Source organism: Malania oleifera, chromosome 3 (assembly GCF_029873635.1).
Source record: "Malania oleifera isolate guangnan ecotype guangnan chromosome 3, ASM2987363v1, whole genome shotgun sequence".
Taxonomy (NCBI): Eukaryota; Viridiplantae; Streptophyta; class Magnoliopsida; order Santalales; family Ximeniaceae; genus Malania; species Malania oleifera.
In genome coordinates this window covers 98,363,451-98,381,885 of record NC_080419.1, presented here as the reverse complement: position 1 = coordinate 98,381,885, position 18,435 = coordinate 98,363,451, and the positions used below count along the sequence as shown (strand labels likewise).

Genomic DNA, 18,435 nt, shown 5'->3' with positions numbered 1-18,435 from the left:
TGCATCTAAAATTTTTATATCAATAAGAAAGAAACTTTGGTGACTTCTAAACCCTGAGCTTCACATTTTCTATTTAGTTTTGATTTTGAAGTACAATTTGAAATTTAACTTGTACAACTTGCTCTGTATTTGAGAGTATTTTTGTATGCAGATATCTATTCCTTTCTACTATGTCTTTGACGGTTCAAGGTACTGTTGAATCATTGGACCAAACATAGGTTGTTGCTTGGAGAGGTTTCTCTTCTTGAAAAAGAGGTTGGTTATTGTAAAGATTTTTGTTCCACCCAGAATGAAAATGATATAGTGAAATCCTTAGGTGGTTGATCTAAGGCGAGGATGTAGGCTAGGGTAAGCTAAACCTTGTAAAAACAGCGGTGTCACTCTCTTTCCCTTACTCTCTTTAAATTTCAGCAAAGTATAAACTGCGTGGATGTTATAATTCTTTCAATCATAAAAACAACCCAAATTGGAATTTAAATAAAAAAAAAAGCCTAATTTGTTCTTGGGCTTGCGGAAACTGAAAGAGAGTACGTTGGATAATCAATTTTTTTTGGAAACCGCTAGGGAGTACGTTGATTGGTTAACAACCCAAAACCTATTAGTTGAAAGTTTTTTTAAATTCTGATTTTGAAAAAGGAGTTGGATGTTATTTTAATTTTCAGTTCAAAGGCCAACTACAGGACTTGCACATTCATAAACAGGGTTACTGAATATTGTAAAGCTAATATTAATTACTTGTATGGTGTTTGTTTGGCTTGAATAGTTATTCAATTGGTTGTGTATGTTGTGGTTGTGGATTGAATAGTTGAAGTAAGTGTTTGTGTGGATTGCCTAATCAAAGAGAATATAAGAAGTCTTTAAAAGATTGTAAAAAATCAAGAACTTATAAAAAGACTCTCAGGAATTTTAAATAACCCAATTCACCCCCCTCTTAGAACTGCATCTTAGGTCTCACCCTATTTTCAAATGGCATGTTGCCAAAATTTCAAAAATTTCTCCTAGAATTAAATCTTATATTTGAATGTCTTTTATCTTGTGTTTACTTTCCTACCTTAGCCTCTTCTTGCTGATGTCAAAAGGGGGAGAAGTGTCTACTGTAAAATTGGGAAATTTAAATGCATATTAATTGAGCTTTATTGACAACTAAAGATTGAATGCATAATATGTGTATGGTTGTCTTCATTTGTCATATGCCTGCACTTTAAATTTAAATTCTATGCACGTAATTAAAGGGAGCCTGTTTGGCTTTGTCCACTTTTTCAAATTGTTTTTGTCATCATCAAAAAGGAGGAGAATGTTGAATCTATGAGTCTGATCTCGTTTTGATTATGACAAATCCAATGTTTCTTACCTATGTACTGAACTTCTTGAACATGTTCATCCTTAGCACGCACTGATGGTAGGAACACAAGGAAGTCACACGGTCCAAAAAGATCATGTTTCATATATGGCTTTGAAGAAGCAAAAGGATGAAGATTTCCTTTGTTATTGTATTTGCATTCAATTCTATTGGGTTTTTAATATAATATGATCTGTAATAATGCATCTACATGCATGATAAGACTAAATGCTCAAGAGGCCATAGATCGACTATTAGGTCCCTAAAACATCATTTGAAAAATCCCCTTAAACTCACAAGTCATATATATGCAAACTGGGGTGAATTTTAATCAAAATTAGGACCTATCCTTAATTTTGAAAAGGCTTTGGCAGACCGAACTTAGGTCGTTAAAAATGCCTCGGTCGACCGAATAGGTAAGAGTCAATAAAGTTGACTGAAGCCCAAGCAACCGAACCTAAATTGAACTAACTGTCCGCGGTCGACCGAATGTTTATAAGCTACTTTTCCTCTGTCCTTGGGCGACCAAACATTTAGTTCTAAAGAGGTTTGGGCAACTAAATTGTGAGGTTCGGAAAACCGAGCTACTTACCAAGTGATCGAACCTCGATCCTTTGGAAAATCACCTTGGCTTTAGCCAACCGGACTCAACCTTGAGCACCCAAACCCAAAAGCTTACCTTTCTCTGTGTGTCTATTTGGGCGATTGGCTTAAAGGTCCGAGTGACCGAAACTCTCAGGTTGCCACATTTTTATTACAGTAATTGGGGTTAAAACTTGATTAAACATTTTTAAAATACCAAATAAGTTCCCAACGACTATAATTTGTGGAGTACCTATAAATATTCATTCATTTTCTTTTATTAGTAACAATATTAGTAAATAGATTAGCAAAATGTTTCCTTAAATTTTTACACTCCTATTTGCTCATACTCCATAATTTTTCAAGCAAATATTGTTTATACTTTCTCAAACTCTTATTTGAAAAAACCATCTTTGATAAGAGAAGGTTTATTGCATTCTCTTCATTTGCATTATTGTTACAACTTGAAAGGTGAATATATTTGTGTGCTTCATACATTATCTTAGAGCTAGTATACTATTTCATTCATTATTGGTGTAATTATTTTTAAAGAGTTAGCTTGAGTTGATCCCAAATTATTTTAGTGATAAATATCATCTTGGGATAACTCTTTTCAGCTTGAGGATCTTTGCATCTTTGTTGTAAGATTCAAAGGCTAGATTTTGTGCTTATTGCAAAATATTTTTAAGAAGCTAATATTGACTATCTCCTGATTTTATTGCTGAAAATGTTTTGTGGAGATTAACTTATTAGAAGTATAGATCTTCAAAATACCATTACTATCTTACACCTATTTTATTTTAAGATCAATTTTAACTTCATCTCTTATATTAATTGATTGACCAAATCTCACTTGAGCATTAATTCCTTATCATATACTTGAGTGCTTTGATCATACTGTGCTTGAAATTAGGATAGCTTCTCAAGTGTGGGGGGGGGGGTGAATTAGATTTTTTAAAATATTTTAATTTTAATACTTTGTTTTTCAACAATCACAATAAGTAAATACAAAATCAATTCAACCGCAACCAATCAACAAGATAATCAAAATCTTGATCTTTGTGTCAATGGCCCTGTAATAAATTGTAAAGTACACTGAATTTATGTAAGCCCTGTGTTTATTCCAAACTCACAATTCTTCTTAGTGTTTAGTTTTTAAACAAACTTTTAGATTAATAAGTTTAGGATGATCAACCAACGTAGTCCCTTTCGGTTTCCGCAATCAATGCTGATCAAGTCAAAACAAATTATCCTCCGGTTTATTTAACAACCATACATTCAAAATTAACAATTTAAAGTATACACGCAGGCTGTAAGTATTGCTGAAAAATAAAGAGTAAGGAAGAAAAGAGAGACACAAGGTTTTACGAGGCTCGGTTATACCCAGCCTACGTCCTCGCCTTTGGTAAACCACCAAAGGATTCACTAGTTCAATTCCGTTGACGGGTGGAACAATACCTATTACAATCACTCCTTTCGTTAGGCTAGAACCTGCCTCTCCAAACGATATTCCCTTGTTTGGTCCAACGATTCTACAACCTTGAATCGTCTATAAACAAGAATCAAGGTATAGAAAAGTTTGTGTACAAGAAAATACTCTCACAGTAGAGTAGGTTAGTACAACATTCAACACAAGTATACTTCAAAGTAAATCAAATATAAAAGGATTGAAGCTCAATACTGAATTTAGATCATCAAATATCTTCCAAGTATTGAAAGATTCAAACTTTGAAGGCTTTACTTCGAAGTTTGTACCAGCAGTAACTTAGTAGTTGAAGATGGATGAACACAAGAGAATTTAAGAGCTTTTTAGAGAACTTTGATTGCTGAAAATTTCTTGGTGTATAAAATCTTTGAAGTTTGGGGCTATTTATTGAAGTTTAAAAGTAATTCCATGTCCCCTAAGTTTCCTTGTAGTAATCCCCAAGTTTTTCAAAATAGTAGTGCCAAAAAATCCATTAAAAAAAATCTTCCCGTTGGAAGTTTTTAAGCTAACGTTCGAGTGGCAGTCACCTGTCATAGAAGAAACTTAAAACACAGAACACTGACAATCGCCTGCTAGAACCCAAGCAGTCGCCTGGCATGGCCACCTAGGCGCCTGGCACGCTATTGAATCTTTGAAAATTCTTCATTTAATTTGGGCAATCGCCTGCCACATGAAGGCAGTCGCCTGACCCTTCTATTTTACTAAAAAAATTCTTTTTTTTTTTTTTAAAACCCTTATTTTCTTTGATTTGAAAAACATACTTTAGAGTTTTTCTAAAAATATATTTCTAAATTTCTTTTGATTTTATGAGAGCTTCAATTCAGTTTATACTTGAAATTAACTTGAAGTACTTACATACAAACATCCTTAAAACTTTATTCCTTTGATCTTCAAGTAAGTCCTTGTTCTTCTATCATTTTTGAGTTTCTGATCTTTTCTTTGAGTTTTCATCAAGTTATCTTTAATTCTCATGCTCTTTAAGATCCTTTTTTTTTTTTTTTTTAATTCATAAACTTTATCATCCTTTTGGAGCTTTGTCACTACCTTTAAGTTTTGTCTTTTTCCTAAAAAACTTTCACTTAAATCATATTAAACACATCATGATTTGTTATCATCAAAAAACGAATTGTAAGCCTTGTTAGGCCAACAGTGCTTATTGCTGATACATATTTGCTTAGTTGCGAAGCATTTGATTTGTACACAAACTTTATATTCAGTGTTGTATTCCAGGCTTGGCCCGAGGAGGGCATTCTCCGCCCCGTAAGGAAAGTTTGTAAAGGTTAAGGTCAACCCTGGTAATTTGACTTGGTGTTGTAAATGGTATCGTTCCACCTGATAAGCGAGCATTAGTGGAATCCTCTTGCTTGTGATCTTGAGGCGGGGATGTAGGCAGTATTGGCCGAACCCTGATATCATGTCATGTATTCTCTTAATTTCTGCACTTCAAATTTCCTTATATGTATGCTATTATTCATTGTCTTATTTTGCATACATGGTTTGAATATTTGAGAAACATTGAGATTGATTTATTATTTGCTCAATTGTTTTTCTGTGATATTGGGAAAAGTATAGACAAGCCCTACGTTGTTTTTTACTGCTTCTGGCTTAGCTAAACTTAGGAAGAATAATTTTTTAAATATCCAATGCACTCGCTCTTAGGAATACACCAATTCCAACAGACGTTGCAATAGTATGTTTTATCTACAAAATGATTTACATATATTAGTTGTACTAATATATGAGTATAAATATATAGTGTTAATTTGTCAATTCAATTTTTAATCAAGATGAAATTATATGCATGTAAATAGAAATTTATTTTTTTAGAAGTGTTTGATTTTTCTATTAAAATATAAAAATATTTTTTTTACAAAAAATGATTTATGCTACCATTTTTTTTTATATTTGATTATGTAAGTCATCACATAAAACCATACACCACTTTTATTATCACATATCAAATCAAGTACTTTTTGTTAAAGTCAATAAGCTTTTCATTAATGACTTCCCTTCAAATTTCAAAAATTTCAAGAACCACTTTTAAGAAATCATGACTTTTAAGAATCTTTCCTGAGTCTTATTAAAGTTATACGAACCAGCCCTTATATTTTGTGAAAAAAAAATATAATTTTTTTTCTGGGAAGGTTGTGTCTTTTTAGTAAATTTCAAGGAAGGAAAATTTGTGACATTTTTAAAATCTCAAGAAAGGTTGAGAAATTATACAGGAGATCAACCCCTCCACGTGTTTGTGTCTTTTTCCTTAATTATATACTTACTTAAAAGTGATCCGTTTTTGATATTAATGAATGTAGGACCAATTTGGTCTTCAAGTATCAGCATGGTTAACCTTATGGAGGTGGTTGTGTGCTGTTCTTCACCTTCACCTCAGTCTTTTTTCTTGTGGATGGTGTTTCCGGGCTAAGTTGTGGATTATTTTGGAATCCTTTTGTTGTTCATCGTCTTACGACTTGCTATTGGAGGGTGCTACGCCTTGATTCATTCTGAAGTGGATATCCATCATCTCATAACATTTTTTTTGGTGATGACTTGAGTTCTAAGGTACTCTATTTCCCTTTTTGATTGAATTATGGTATATAGTAAATTTTTGGTTTTGGTTTGATGGCTTATCGCCCCTGGGAATGCTCAGGTTTGATGTAATAGTGATAAATTTTTGATGAAAGTCTTATTTGGCTTTCTTTTTCTTGGGTATGCCCAGAGTTTTTGTATATATCCATTTAATCAATATAATTTATCATTTATTGATAAAAAAAAAAAAAAGAATGTAGGATCAATTTGTAACATGTCTAATATTAAAGCAATATGCACATGACATGTGAAGGGAGAGGTATAATTTCTCAGAAAGGCCAAGAAGGGCTCTATTTTTTTTATAATTTTTTTTGAATTTTTGCCAAGTCTCAAAGTGCTGCAGGATAATGATGAGGTGGAGAGGATGAGAAGAGAATGGGTTGCTCAAAGCCTCAAACATATACAGACGCAACTGTTATGTTCTTTTTGTCATATTGATGCAGGCCATATTCCTTACAAGCCCTTTTCTTGTCCATTGAAATTAATTTCTCATTTTTTTATATTTTATTTTAGCTTTTATTATTATTATTATTATTATTATTATTATTATTATGTTTTCCATTCACATGTAAATCTTATTGTTATTATTGCAAGATGGTACACTGCTACCTTCAACCCAATTTTAGAAAAATCATTCAATTCTCTTAATCCTTTCTTTTTATTCTCATACACCTCATCTAATCTCATGACCATGTAAAAACATTTGAAGATTATTGGTACCATAAAGAAGATCAAGGCTTTCAAAAAGCATAAACAATATCTGTACGTATTAAGAGCCAAGTAGATTCTCATGAGAGAAAGAAGAGGAAGATCTTTTGTCCCTTTTTCTATTTATCTTTGTTTAATGGTGGCTAAACAATAGTTAAGTCCCGTACAAGCTCGGCACCTGGCCCGTCCCTATTCCATTCAAATAGATTTTTCATTTTTTGGTCTCTATGTTTTTGTTGTTGTTGCCTTTGGCAAGTAGCAGCAATGATCTTATTGTTATTGCAAGATGGTAACATACTAGCTCAAAAATAAATAAAAAAATAAATAAACATCCTCCAGTGTTTTTTCATGAAAGTACAAGGAGAAGAGAAAGATTTTCACTATCTTAGAGAAGATTAAGAGAATCAGAAGGAACATACAATTATGATATACAAAAGAAAGGACAGATTTTCATGAATGTACAAGGAGAAGAGAAAGATCTTCACTAATCACCTATGCCTATTTTATATCCTTCTTTCCCATTTACAGAAGTTAAGTAATTTGGAAATGCTCGCTTCCTAAACTTTCACCATTAGAAAAGTTTGTGTTATTTTAAATCCAATTATTATTAATTATACTAAGTGCACTATATATATATATATATATATATATTCTATAATACTTACAGGATAGTAAATAAATAAAAGTGTGATATTGAGAAGAGAGAGAGAGAGAGAGAGAGAGAGAGAGAGAGAGAGAGAGAGAGAGAACTAGGACTTTGTATAGATTTAATAAAACTTCTGAGAGAGAGACTGCCCTGCCTATTCCTAAAGGATTTTTTATACATCGCAGAGGAACATACATGACCACTGACCAGGAGAAGTTAAACCCCATACAAAATTGGTTAATTTACAGAGGAAAATTTAAAATAAAAATAAAAAAGAAAGAAAAGGGGAAACTGAAGTACAAATCCAGGCAGCCAGATGTGAAGAAATAAATTTCCAGATGTGAAAAACTAAATTCCCACTATAAATATATATCTGAAAATGATGATCATCTTCTTGGGATGAGACGGGAACTGCAAGTGTTTTTACAGCCGTTGATTGTTCTCCACTGATCAGCTACGTCCCTAGCAATGTTAATGGCGTCCGAAGCTGTGCCCAGGAGGCCTCTTCTTGAGAACCCCACGGTGTACAACCCATTCTCCCCTTTCCAATTCTTAGGAAATTGTGCTTTTGGCATCCCCTGTTCCGTGAAAAAATCACTCCCCTGCAATCCCACACATGCAAGTTTACAGAAACCATGAGTTAATCTGCACACACAAATCACAAAAACAGCTCTAACTTAGATGGACTTGTTTTTGAAATTCATTTCCATACACTCGAACCCTGTGTTTCAGATTCCAAAAACATGTTTTACAAAAGCACATGAACCTTAGAAAGGCTGCGGAGCATGAATCTTGAAACTTTATTCGTTTTCCTTTTCCCCTAATCATCTGCAGATTTCTTATATTGTGGGTGTGTTGGGAAGCACAATATTTCATTATCAAATGACAATAACACGAGATACATTTCAGCCCCACAAGGGGATCATTGGAATAAAAAGAGAGAGGGAGAAGAATTTTTGAAAAGGTGTGGGGATAATCCAAACAAACCCCAACTGATATTTCTCTTTTTGTATGGAGAAAAGAAGGGGCTTGTAGGCTTCTGCACGTCTGTAAGATGGAAAGCGATGGAAGAATGGCAGTAAGATAGAACCAGAAACTAGAACGAAGCTGCTGCTGCTGTGCTATGCAATGCTTATGTAATATGCAATACTCAATATGCATGCTCACCTTCAGCCAACTTGGAACATTGCTCTTATACCCACTGGCGAATATTATAGAATCAAACTCCTTTTCCTGTCCATCCACAAATCTAGCTCCATTCCTTGTTATCTCCTTCACACCTTTCATCACCTGAAAAATCACATCTTAACCATATTAGCCCCAACTTGAACTTTTTTCTTCATTTTTTTTTCCCCTACTGACACAAAAACATGAACCCTGGTTGCCTGCTTGCTTACCTTGATTTTACCGGATTTTATCTGTGAGAATGCTCCGACGTCGAGCACCGGTGTCTTCCCGGTGGCGTTCTTGAGCTCCATTGGGCCGGTCTTCGGTCGCCGGAGACCCAGCCGGTCTGTGTTGCCCAAGATGAAGTTAGTCATTAGTAGGAGGAACTTGTCTACTAGTCTTGAAGGCAGCCATTTGAGCAGAGCCATGGCTATTCCAAATGTGGAGAACCCAAACATCTCTCTCGGCAGAACATGCACCTGAATCATCAAAATTGGCCAAAAATTAGCAAAAATAAGATAAACCGAGATGAAATTATTAAAAGAAAGTTTAAAAACATTCCTCAAAATGATGATTCATGTAAAGAATAAAAAACAGAAAAATATCATTTTGAAAGTATTGAACAGAACCGGATTGAAAAATGAGAAGAAGCGATTCAAATAATAGCAAATGTTGTTGTCAGGGAAAGACTGATTTGAAGAAAGAACAATGCTAAAGAAACTCAAGAAAGTCAAGTAATGCAGTCTAGAGGCGGATGGATTAAGGATTAAGGGAACTTACAGTGTTTCTGACGACCATATGAGGGCTTGCATTGTTTCTACAGAGATCCAAGCTAACTTCCATGCCGGAATTCCCACACCCGACGACCAAAACCTTCTGGTTCTTGTACTCAGAACCAGATTTATAAGAACTGGTATGAACAACGCAGCCTTGAAACCTCTCTGCTCCGGGAATTTCAGGAATTATCGGCTCGGCATTCTCGCCGGTGGCGACGATAAGCCACCGGGAAATGTACTCGGAATCCTGAGTTTGAACCCTCCAGAAGCCACAGCTGGGATCAAACTCGGCCCTCTGGACAGTCTGGTTGAACCTGGGCTCAATGGAGAAGAAGGAAGCATAAGAGTTCATGTAAGAGATGAACTGGTGTTTGGTGGGGTACTTGGGGAAATCTTCAGGGAAACCCATTAGAGGCAGCTCACAGAAGTGTCTGGGAAGGTGAAGCTTAAGGCGATCGTAAGTTCTTTGTTGCCAGAGAGAAGCTATGCAGTCGCTTTTCTCAAGAACGACAGAGGGGACTCCCTGTTCTGAGAGGCAGGCAGCAACGGCTAGGCCAGAAGGGCCTGCACCCACAATGATGGGTCCGTGAACCCACAAGTGCTTTGGTGGTTGTGGCCGTTGCTCTTCTTCTTCCTTGCAAGAGCCCATGTTGGAATTGGAAAATGGAAACCCCAAGAAAAAAGAGGGAAAGAAACCTCTGTTTTTCTTTTTAACTCCCCTGCTTTTCCACTCTGAAAAGCTCTGTTTCTTTCCCCTGTTTTCTGAGGAAAAACCTGATGTGGGGGGTATTGTATTTAAAGGGTGGAGTGTGGTGATCAAGGACCTGTGCGGGCTCCTTAAGAGGCGTTAAGGCAAGAGTCAATGGGAATCGAATTAACAAATGCAAGAGTAAAAAAAAAAAAACAGAGTTTTTATGAGAAGTGAGAGGTAGAGAGAGAGAGACACAGAGAGATGTAATGGAGGCGTGAAGGTTAAGGAAAGGATTTGGTTCTCTTTCTCAAGGCTGTTCTCTTGCTCAGGGCTTTGGGGTTTGATTGCAAATGGGGAGGGGGAGGTATAAATACATTTATGTCTGCTGTGAAAAATTGAATTTGGATTTTACCCAAAAATAAAGACTTAATATTGGGGGGAATGAAACCCACTTGCAATTCTAGGACACTTTCTGCAAAGCTCCCAAGCAGTTCTGTAATCTATGGATGGCGCACAATGCACATGAGAGGGTACCTTACCTTCAAAATTCCTCATATACTCTGCCCTACACAACGGACGCCCCCACACCACTGCTCAGTGCTTACACAAGGCTTCATAAATTTTAAGGGCATGGGCAATTTCTCGCGCATGGCCACCGAATTAATCAATCGAAATTGGTCGATTCGGTTCGGTTAAAAAAATCAGTTTGGTCAGTTCGGTTATGCATTCCAATATTTTGGTGAATCGGGTTTCGGTTCGGTGAATAGAAAATATTAATTTGGTTAACCGATTAATGGAATTAATAATTAATTAAATTTTAAATTTAAATTAGTAAAGAAAATCCTGTTATTCTATATTTCTACTCCCTCTTAGTCTCACACTCTCACTGCTCTTAGAAACTTAGAAGTCAGAAGGCCCTCCCTCACTGCCTCTCTCTCGCTCACCTGAGCTTAGTCCACCGCAGTTGCACCACCATCTTCACGTGATGCCATCGCCTGCGCCCATCACCATCATTGTCGCCGGCCATCGTCACCAACACACAAACTCACTCACATTCTCATTTTTATTCTCTCGCAGTCTCGCACACATACAGTTCACCGAGAACCACTCCGGCTCCTCCTCACTGGCGTCAAGCTCACCCGAGCCCAATCGTCTCCCTAACCAACCACCTCTCCTCCACATCAGTCTCCTTCTCAATTCTCCGGTTCTCCCTCTTCGCGAATCGCCTCTTCCTGGCTTCGCGGCTTCGCCTGAGCCGCTCTTCCAGTCTTCCAAGTTCATGACCCGTCTTGTTCCCAAATCCCTCTTTGATCTGTTCTTCCCTCGCGTGGGCGTGGTGATGGATCTACACTCAGTGACTCATGACTTCGAGGCTTCAACCTTCCCTCATTTCAGTCTGCATACACATACACATACACTAGTACACCTTCCCCCCTTCCCAGTTCTCTCGTTTCACGGTTAAAATCGGTTAACCGAATTACTCGAAAAAGAAATTCGGTCGGGTTCGATTCAGTGAGGCCCAACAATTCAGTTAACAGTATTCTTTAACTGAAATTTTTGATTATTTCGATTAATTAATCGAATTTGACCGAACCGACTGTTTGTTTACCCCTGGCATGGGTGCTACTAGGGTGTCACCAGGTTTCTAGAGCAACAATGTGGTGGTTGCTACAATTAAATGGTGCAGTGTGTGTATGTGCCGTGTGTTAGTAGCATTTGGGAACTTATCGCCAATTTCTAGAGGTGGGTCTGCGTGGGCTGCAACGTCATATGCCATGTCAGCATAGGTTGTTTGTTGGATGGACGGAAGCATCCTAAAGGTCCTCCACGCAAGCAGCCAAATACACCCACTGTATACATTATGCTTTCCTAGAGTCCATAATGTATACATCACCAATCATTTCTCATCCCTTTATATGCCTACACAAACTAAAAGACAATCATATTTGAACCAGCCACTTTAATGGTATTTTTGTTTTATAAGTTAGATTGGACTCAATATAAATATATGGGATTAATTATGATAATTATTTTATCTCCTAATATGTGTGTTTGTTTATGAGCAGCAAACCAAGAAAATTGTGTTTCAATTTTTATTTTTATAATTTTTCAAACAAGTTTTGTTTTAATTATGTTTTATAACTTTTATATCTTTATTCACTTAACGTTTAAATCCAGTATTAATCTGATATGATATCGTAATAATATAATTGTTAGAATGTCATGCATCAATTCTGTTTTTTTTCTTTTTTCTTTTTATTTATTTATTATTATTATTATTATTACATAAGAACTCCAATCACCAACAAGTCTTTTGAACCCGCTGGTGCGGCACCAAATCTACGGATCAGCGTCCTCTGTCTCCACATCTCGCTGATCAGTGCAAAGTCATGTCATGCATCTATTCTTCATTTGTGAATATCTTGCCTAACATCTCATTTAGCTACATTCTTAAAAGAACGTCCCATTTTGAAATTTCCTAATTATAATTTTTGAAAGGGATCAAACATGAGAATAGGCTATCCTTTTGCAATTTAGGCCCAATGAGCCTCTTAATAGTTAATCACAAAAAGCTCATTCAACTACATATTAGTTGAGTGATACGCCCTCTACTCTAAGGGTTGATTTAAGTGCACATTGGAGGATCGTAAGATTTTCTGAAAAAGACAAAGCCTAGAGTAATATGATTTCGCACGAGGGTCAATTCTTGATTTATGAGGAGGAAGGTGTGGAACCGATCATGTCTTCCTCCGATTTAGTGTCGTCTAGTGAGTCTGAAAGATTCATCTAGATAGAAATTTTGGGTGATAAAAAAAAAAAGTGATACGAGCTCACGCATGAGGAAAAGTTCTAAAATTTGATACAAATAGAGGAATTTTCAAGGTTTTCTAAAAGTTTTATATTTTGATAGTCTTTTGGGAAGACACCTAGGATGGAAGCCACACATATGGTCCATTCCCGTGTCTTGGTAGAGGATTGTCAAAATAATATCTTCGGCAAGGAAGGAAAGATATATATATATATATATATATATATATATATATATATATATATATGTATGTTATGGGTTTGCAATAAACTAAAACTTTTATGTAAATTAAGTAATCACTTAACAACTCTTCCCTTAATTTTTTTTTTCTCTCCAATAATTAAACTTCATTGAAATAATATTCCTACGACTTAATTAACACAGACATAACTTAGATTCAAAACCCTCTCTCTCTCTCTCTCTCTCTCTCTCTCTCTCTCTCTCTCTCTCTCTCTCTCTCTCTCTTAATATATATATATATATATATATATATTATACACATACAAATATATAAAATGATCAATGCCCAACTACCCATGTTATAAAATAGTGGCTGGGTAGCTAGGTAGTCCAACTTCTCGTCTCCACAAACTAGAAAATAAATATGTATAGAGTTTTAAATACATATATGTGGAGATGTTGTGAATTAAAAGGTAGCTGATGAGATACAAAAGAGACAAGAAGAACAGGGCTGAGAGTTGATGGAGGAGTGTAAGGTCTCATTGTCTCAACAATAAGAATGAACAATAAAGGGTAGCCAGCAGCTAGATATGAAAAATCTAGATCACCCGACTCCCCCAATTATTAGATGGATCAATATATGGGATGGGAGATAGATGGAAAGAGAAAAAACGAATATAGAGATGACAGAATATGTACAAACATACTTAAGTTGAAAGATGGGAGCCCATTCAATTTCTTAATATATATATATATATATATATATATATATATATATGAGATGCATCATCATTTATAATCATGGATGGCTGCATGCATGCATGTTCTAGACACAGCTTCTTCTTCAATCTTCACCGTGTATACGTATGCATGAGATTCAGATTGATTTTCCGTGTTTATGATTCTCTCTCCGTGTGCGTGACTGGTGTTTGGAAACTGGGCTCATTTCTAAGGGAACCTTCTTTGACTATATCCATATACTACTTTTCTTTTTTGAAAGCAAAGCCTTTGACGATAGATACACTTTGGTACGTAATATAATATATATTTTGGTACTTGCTTAATTATATAATGTATGTTTGTCAATATTATATGCTCTGAAGGGTAAGTTTGCCCCCATTTATGCATATCAAGTTTTTCCCACATGCCATCTCATTAATATATATATATAATTCCGAAACTAAAAGACTAAGGTGTCGCGACGTTACCGAAAGGGACGAAAAATTATGTGATTTTAAAAATAATATTTTCATGGAAAATAATATGTATGGAGTCGCCACTAACCTTTTGTATGATTAGAACACTTGATTATTATCCAATTAAGGGTATAATCAGTCTGCGTTACCAGAGTCACATTCGCGAGTTTGGTTACGTCAGGGGAAGGTATTAGCACCCCCTGCTTGCCCGTTCTTATGAACGGTACTTAATTAATCGAAAATTATCTTATAAATTAAACTTAATAAGCCTTTGAAAACTACTTCCTTTCAAAAAGTGTAATGAAATATACAATATAAAATACTATATGAGTATTCCCTCAAAACTGGGGCGTACCGTACTCCAAAGAGTTCATACCTCCCTTTCAAATCATCTGAAAGGAAAATTGAGAAAATAGTTTGAGAAAATACACTTCCGGAATTTTTGAAATTGTCATAGAATTTTCTAAGTGTGAAAAATAATAGTCCGGGAAGTTTGGGAACTTATTCGGGATGAAAACTATTTTTTGGGGCTTCAAAAGCATTTTTCATGATTTTTATGATTTCCATGATTTTTCTAAACATTTTCATGAATTAATATTTTGTAAGTTTCCAATATTTTCCCGAATGCTAATTAAATAAAAAAAGTAATTAAGGCAAAAACAATGAGGATTTGAGCTTGAAGAATATTTTTTTATTTTTGGGTTGCAAAAATATTTTTTAGAAAAATTTCCAATTTTCTAGATTTTTTTTTGTATTTTTCCTAAATTTTATTGGATTTTTATGGTGTTTTGTTGAATTATATAAATATTTAAATAATAATAAATAAATACGGAAGTAAAACGACACAAACTGGTTCAGGAGGGAGTTGAACCGGTCAAACCTCAACCGGTTTGGGGGGGGGGGGGGGGAACAAATTTAAGGTGTTGGTTAAGACCATTGCCACGTGTCTGCTGCGGAGTGGATTGCCCACGTGGCATCATCTTGTGTGTTCATTGAAGACATGGATCTGACGGCTGAAGGGTACGTACATGTCCCTCTGAACACATGGGAGATAGCGTGGCCACGTGTCACTCAAGGATCGAAGGGGTGGAGCTCGAGGAGTCGCCTGTCCCTGAAGCTATCATGGTCGTTGACGCAAGGCCGTGATCCAACAGTTGGGAGAAAAGATGCTTTTCAACATTAATGGCGCAGGGTACAAGGGGTAACATGTGTCACCTGAGGCGCGGAGGAGACAGGCATGCGCACTTGGGGTGACAGGCCATAATTATTACTTCTGACATGGAGCAATACTAGCCGTTGATCTACTACGGTGATCCAACGGCGGGAGATGGAGCGGCTTTGGATATTTAATGTGGCTTAATCTCAATGCTCAATAGAAACAAAGAATGAATGGCCAGGATTCAACTGCGCATGATTTTGATCGTGCGGAGATGAAATACTCCACATGTCATGATCCTAGGGTGCCAGAGCTTGACATATTTAAGCTCAAAAAATTCACTTTTCCTATTTTTTCACTCTCTCTGAAAACTCTCTCTGCTTCTCTCTTTCCTTCTTGTCTCTTCTCTATGAAACCCTAGTCGAAACCCCTCTCTACAACTCACTAGTGCCTACAACCTCCTCAGCCTTTTACCCCTTTTCTTCTCCTACCACCACGAACCCTAAAATCATGCTCTTAGTCCTCTGCAACTCTCTCAGCCTTTCTCAGTCTCTCACCTCTTCTTCCCTCACCTTTCTTTCTCTGTTCTTCCTTCTCCGAAACCCTAAATATCCCAACCTACAACCCCTATCTCTACAACCTCAACCTCGCCTCATGAACCCTTTGAAAACCTAGAGTTTCTTTGTGTTTCTATTGACCTTATTGGTTATATCTCAGTTTTGATAATGACAAATACTTTTTGTATTTAATGTCTATAAAGTTTGTGTATAGGTTCATATTAGCTTGATCATTTGATGGCACGTAAAGTCTTGAAGACTGAAGACCCAAAAGATTTATTTTGTATTGTAATTCATGTTATGTTTATCTCGGGTTTGTAATATTTTAATATCATCTGTAATAACTACATCTGCATGCATGATAGGGATGAATGTTTAAGGAAGGTAGATTGGCCTTTCGATTGATCGATGTCGAATTTTTTCGGTGTCCTCATAGACTCTAGAAAGACCTTAGGTACTTACACAAATGCACAAAATAGTCCTTATAATCACTTATAATATCAGGAGAACAAATTGAAATGTAAATGGACTAAATAAGAAAATATGTGAGAGGTCGGGCGATTGAACTTGTTGTGTTCCAAACACTTCGCGCGCCCGAATGACTGAGAATTTAGCGGGTTGACTTGGTTTTGGCCGACCGAACCAAATATGAACGTATCTTCTATGGGCGACTGAACCCCTGAACTGACTTTTTGCACCAACTCAGTCAACCGAACGTTTACATTCAAATTGGGCCTTGGGCAACTGAACACATGAGTTTGGTTAACCGAATCATAGACAGGGCGATCGAACCGTGGACCTTTTGAGGAATCGCCTCATTCAGCTAATCAAGCCTATTTTTGGGCACCTGAACCTCGAACAACACCATTTTGCACTGTGTCTGTTCGAGCACCAGAACCTTGGGTCCGACACCCAAAAACTCTTGGGTTGTTTATTTTTACCAGGGTAATTAGGGGTTAAAAATGGGTTAAAACTTTAAACTTGTTTTAAATCTTTTCTAATAATATCCATTATGTCTCCAACGGTCATAATTTACCCTTGCCTATATATACTAGTTCATTTGTAAGGATTAAGGGTGATTAACAAAAGTAATTAAAATTTTTTTCTCTTAAACCTATATACTCCTTTTGCTACATTCTTTGTTTTCCAAGTATATACTTTCATTACACCCTTTCATATTTACTAGAAAACATATTTTTGAAATAGAGTGTATTTGATTTATTTCCCTCTCTTGCAAATCAACTGTAATATTGAAGGGAGTTTGTTTGTGCTCATTGTATACATCTTTATAGATCATTTTCTAGGCATAGACTCTCACATACTCACAAGTTTTTGAAAATCTATTTTTAAGAGTTCTTGCTTATTGATCTTTCCCATAAGATTTCATATATAAATATTTGATTGGGAAGATATGATTTTTCAGCTTGCTAGTATTGGCATTCATATTGCAAGACTTGAAAACTTACATGTTTTTTTTTATAAATCTTTTGTAAGCTTAAGCCCTAAGCATCTATTGTGATTATATTTGATAAAATATTTGTGTGATACTTGATTAGGGTTTTTGAGGTATCTTGAATATTCACTTGTTGAATACTTTATCTTGAATTCAATTTCAAGATCTCATTTGAGCATAAATCCATATCATCTGTGAGTGCATACTTTGGACTATATTGTTGTACAAATCTGTTTGTATTAGAAGCACTTTTATTTGTACAAAAATTTTATTGGTTGTATTCCAGGCGTGGCCTGAGGGGGCAGTAATCTAGTCCGGTCAGGATTGATTGTAAAGGTTGGGGTCAGCCTTGTGAATTTGACCTAGGGCCTTCTCTGCCCCGCAAGGAGAATTTGTAAAGGTTGAGGTCAGCCTTGTATTAATTTGACCTGATTGTAATCGATGCCACTCCACCCGTTAAGTAAGCATTAGTGGAATCTTCAGGCTTGCGAGTTAGAGGCAGAGACGTAGGTAGTATTGGCCGAACCCCGATAACATATCGTGCGTGTACCTTTTATTTTCGCAGTTTATGTTTTGCACTTTCATTTTCAGCACATGTATGTATTTTGTTTAATTCATTATATGATGTACATGTTTTAATTGGGTTTATGATTAAATAGAAAGACCCTAGGTTTGTGTAATACTACTGCTAGGTTAGTTGACCTAGGGATAAATTTTTTTAAATACCCAATTCACTCCCCCTCTTAGGTATACACCATAGCTATCAGTTTCTCTTTTTCGTTCTCTGGACAACCTATCCTCTCTCAGGTTTCACTTATCTGTCTCGAGTATATATTTTGTTTTTTTTCATAGAGCTTAATTTTGAGTGATCTGAAACTCTAGGGTTTAAGATCTCTCCTTTTCCCTATTTCAAGCCAAACCAAACCCTAACTCTCTCTATGTGAAGCCACCATTAAGCTCGGTTCCTGGCTTGAACACTTGAATGGTGTTCACTAAGGGGTAAGGTCGAAAGCAAGGCTCAGAAAGTGATTCAAAGTTTCTGAGGACGCACAAAAAGCTAAGTACTCTCTAACTCTCCCTCTTTCTTTGTATATTTTTTTTAG

At 36.0% G+C, this 18,435-nt stretch overlaps 1 protein-coding gene across 3 annotated transcripts; it reads right to left on the bottom strand.

The window, feature by feature from the left end:
• Positions 1-7,496: 7,496 nt before the first annotated feature.
• LOC131151612 (probable indole-3-pyruvate monooxygenase YUCCA4) lies at positions 7,497-9,944 on the bottom strand. 3 transcript variants are annotated; one of them, XM_058102876.1, is made up of 4 exons: positions 9,295-9,944; positions 8,724-8,993; positions 8,515-8,637; positions 7,497-7,949 (listed from the first exon to the last, which is right to left on the bottom strand). In XM_058102876.1, exons 1-4 carry the CDS (start codon positions 9,937-9,939, stop codon positions 7,734-7,736), a joined length of 1,254 nt encoding a protein of 417 aa, XP_057958859.1. In that variant the 5' UTR covers positions 9,940-9,944; the 3' UTR covers positions 7,497-7,733. The 3 variants fall into 3 exon arrangements, with proteins under 3 accessions (XP_057958859.1, XP_057958861.1, XP_057958860.1); XM_058102878.1 differs by having other exon boundaries at positions 8,515-8,619; XM_058102877.1 differs by having other exon boundaries at positions 8,745-8,993.
• Positions 9,945-18,435: the final 8,491 nt, after the last annotated feature.

Excerpts from the sequence above, each read along its gene's own strand:
- LOC131151612 (XM_058102876.1), bottom strand. The coding sequence starts at position 9,939 with ATGGGCTCTTGCAAGGAAGAAGAAGAGCAACGGCCACAACCACCAAAG. Across the intron at positions 8,994-9,294 it reads ATATGGTCGTCAGAAACACT|GTGCATGTTCTGCCGAGAGA; the intron begins GTAAGTTCCCTT and ends TTGATGATTCAG. Across the intron at positions 7,950-8,514 it reads ATGTTCCAAGTTGGCTGAAG|GGGAGTGATTTTTTCACGGA; the intron begins GTGAGCATGCAT and ends GTGGGATTGCAG.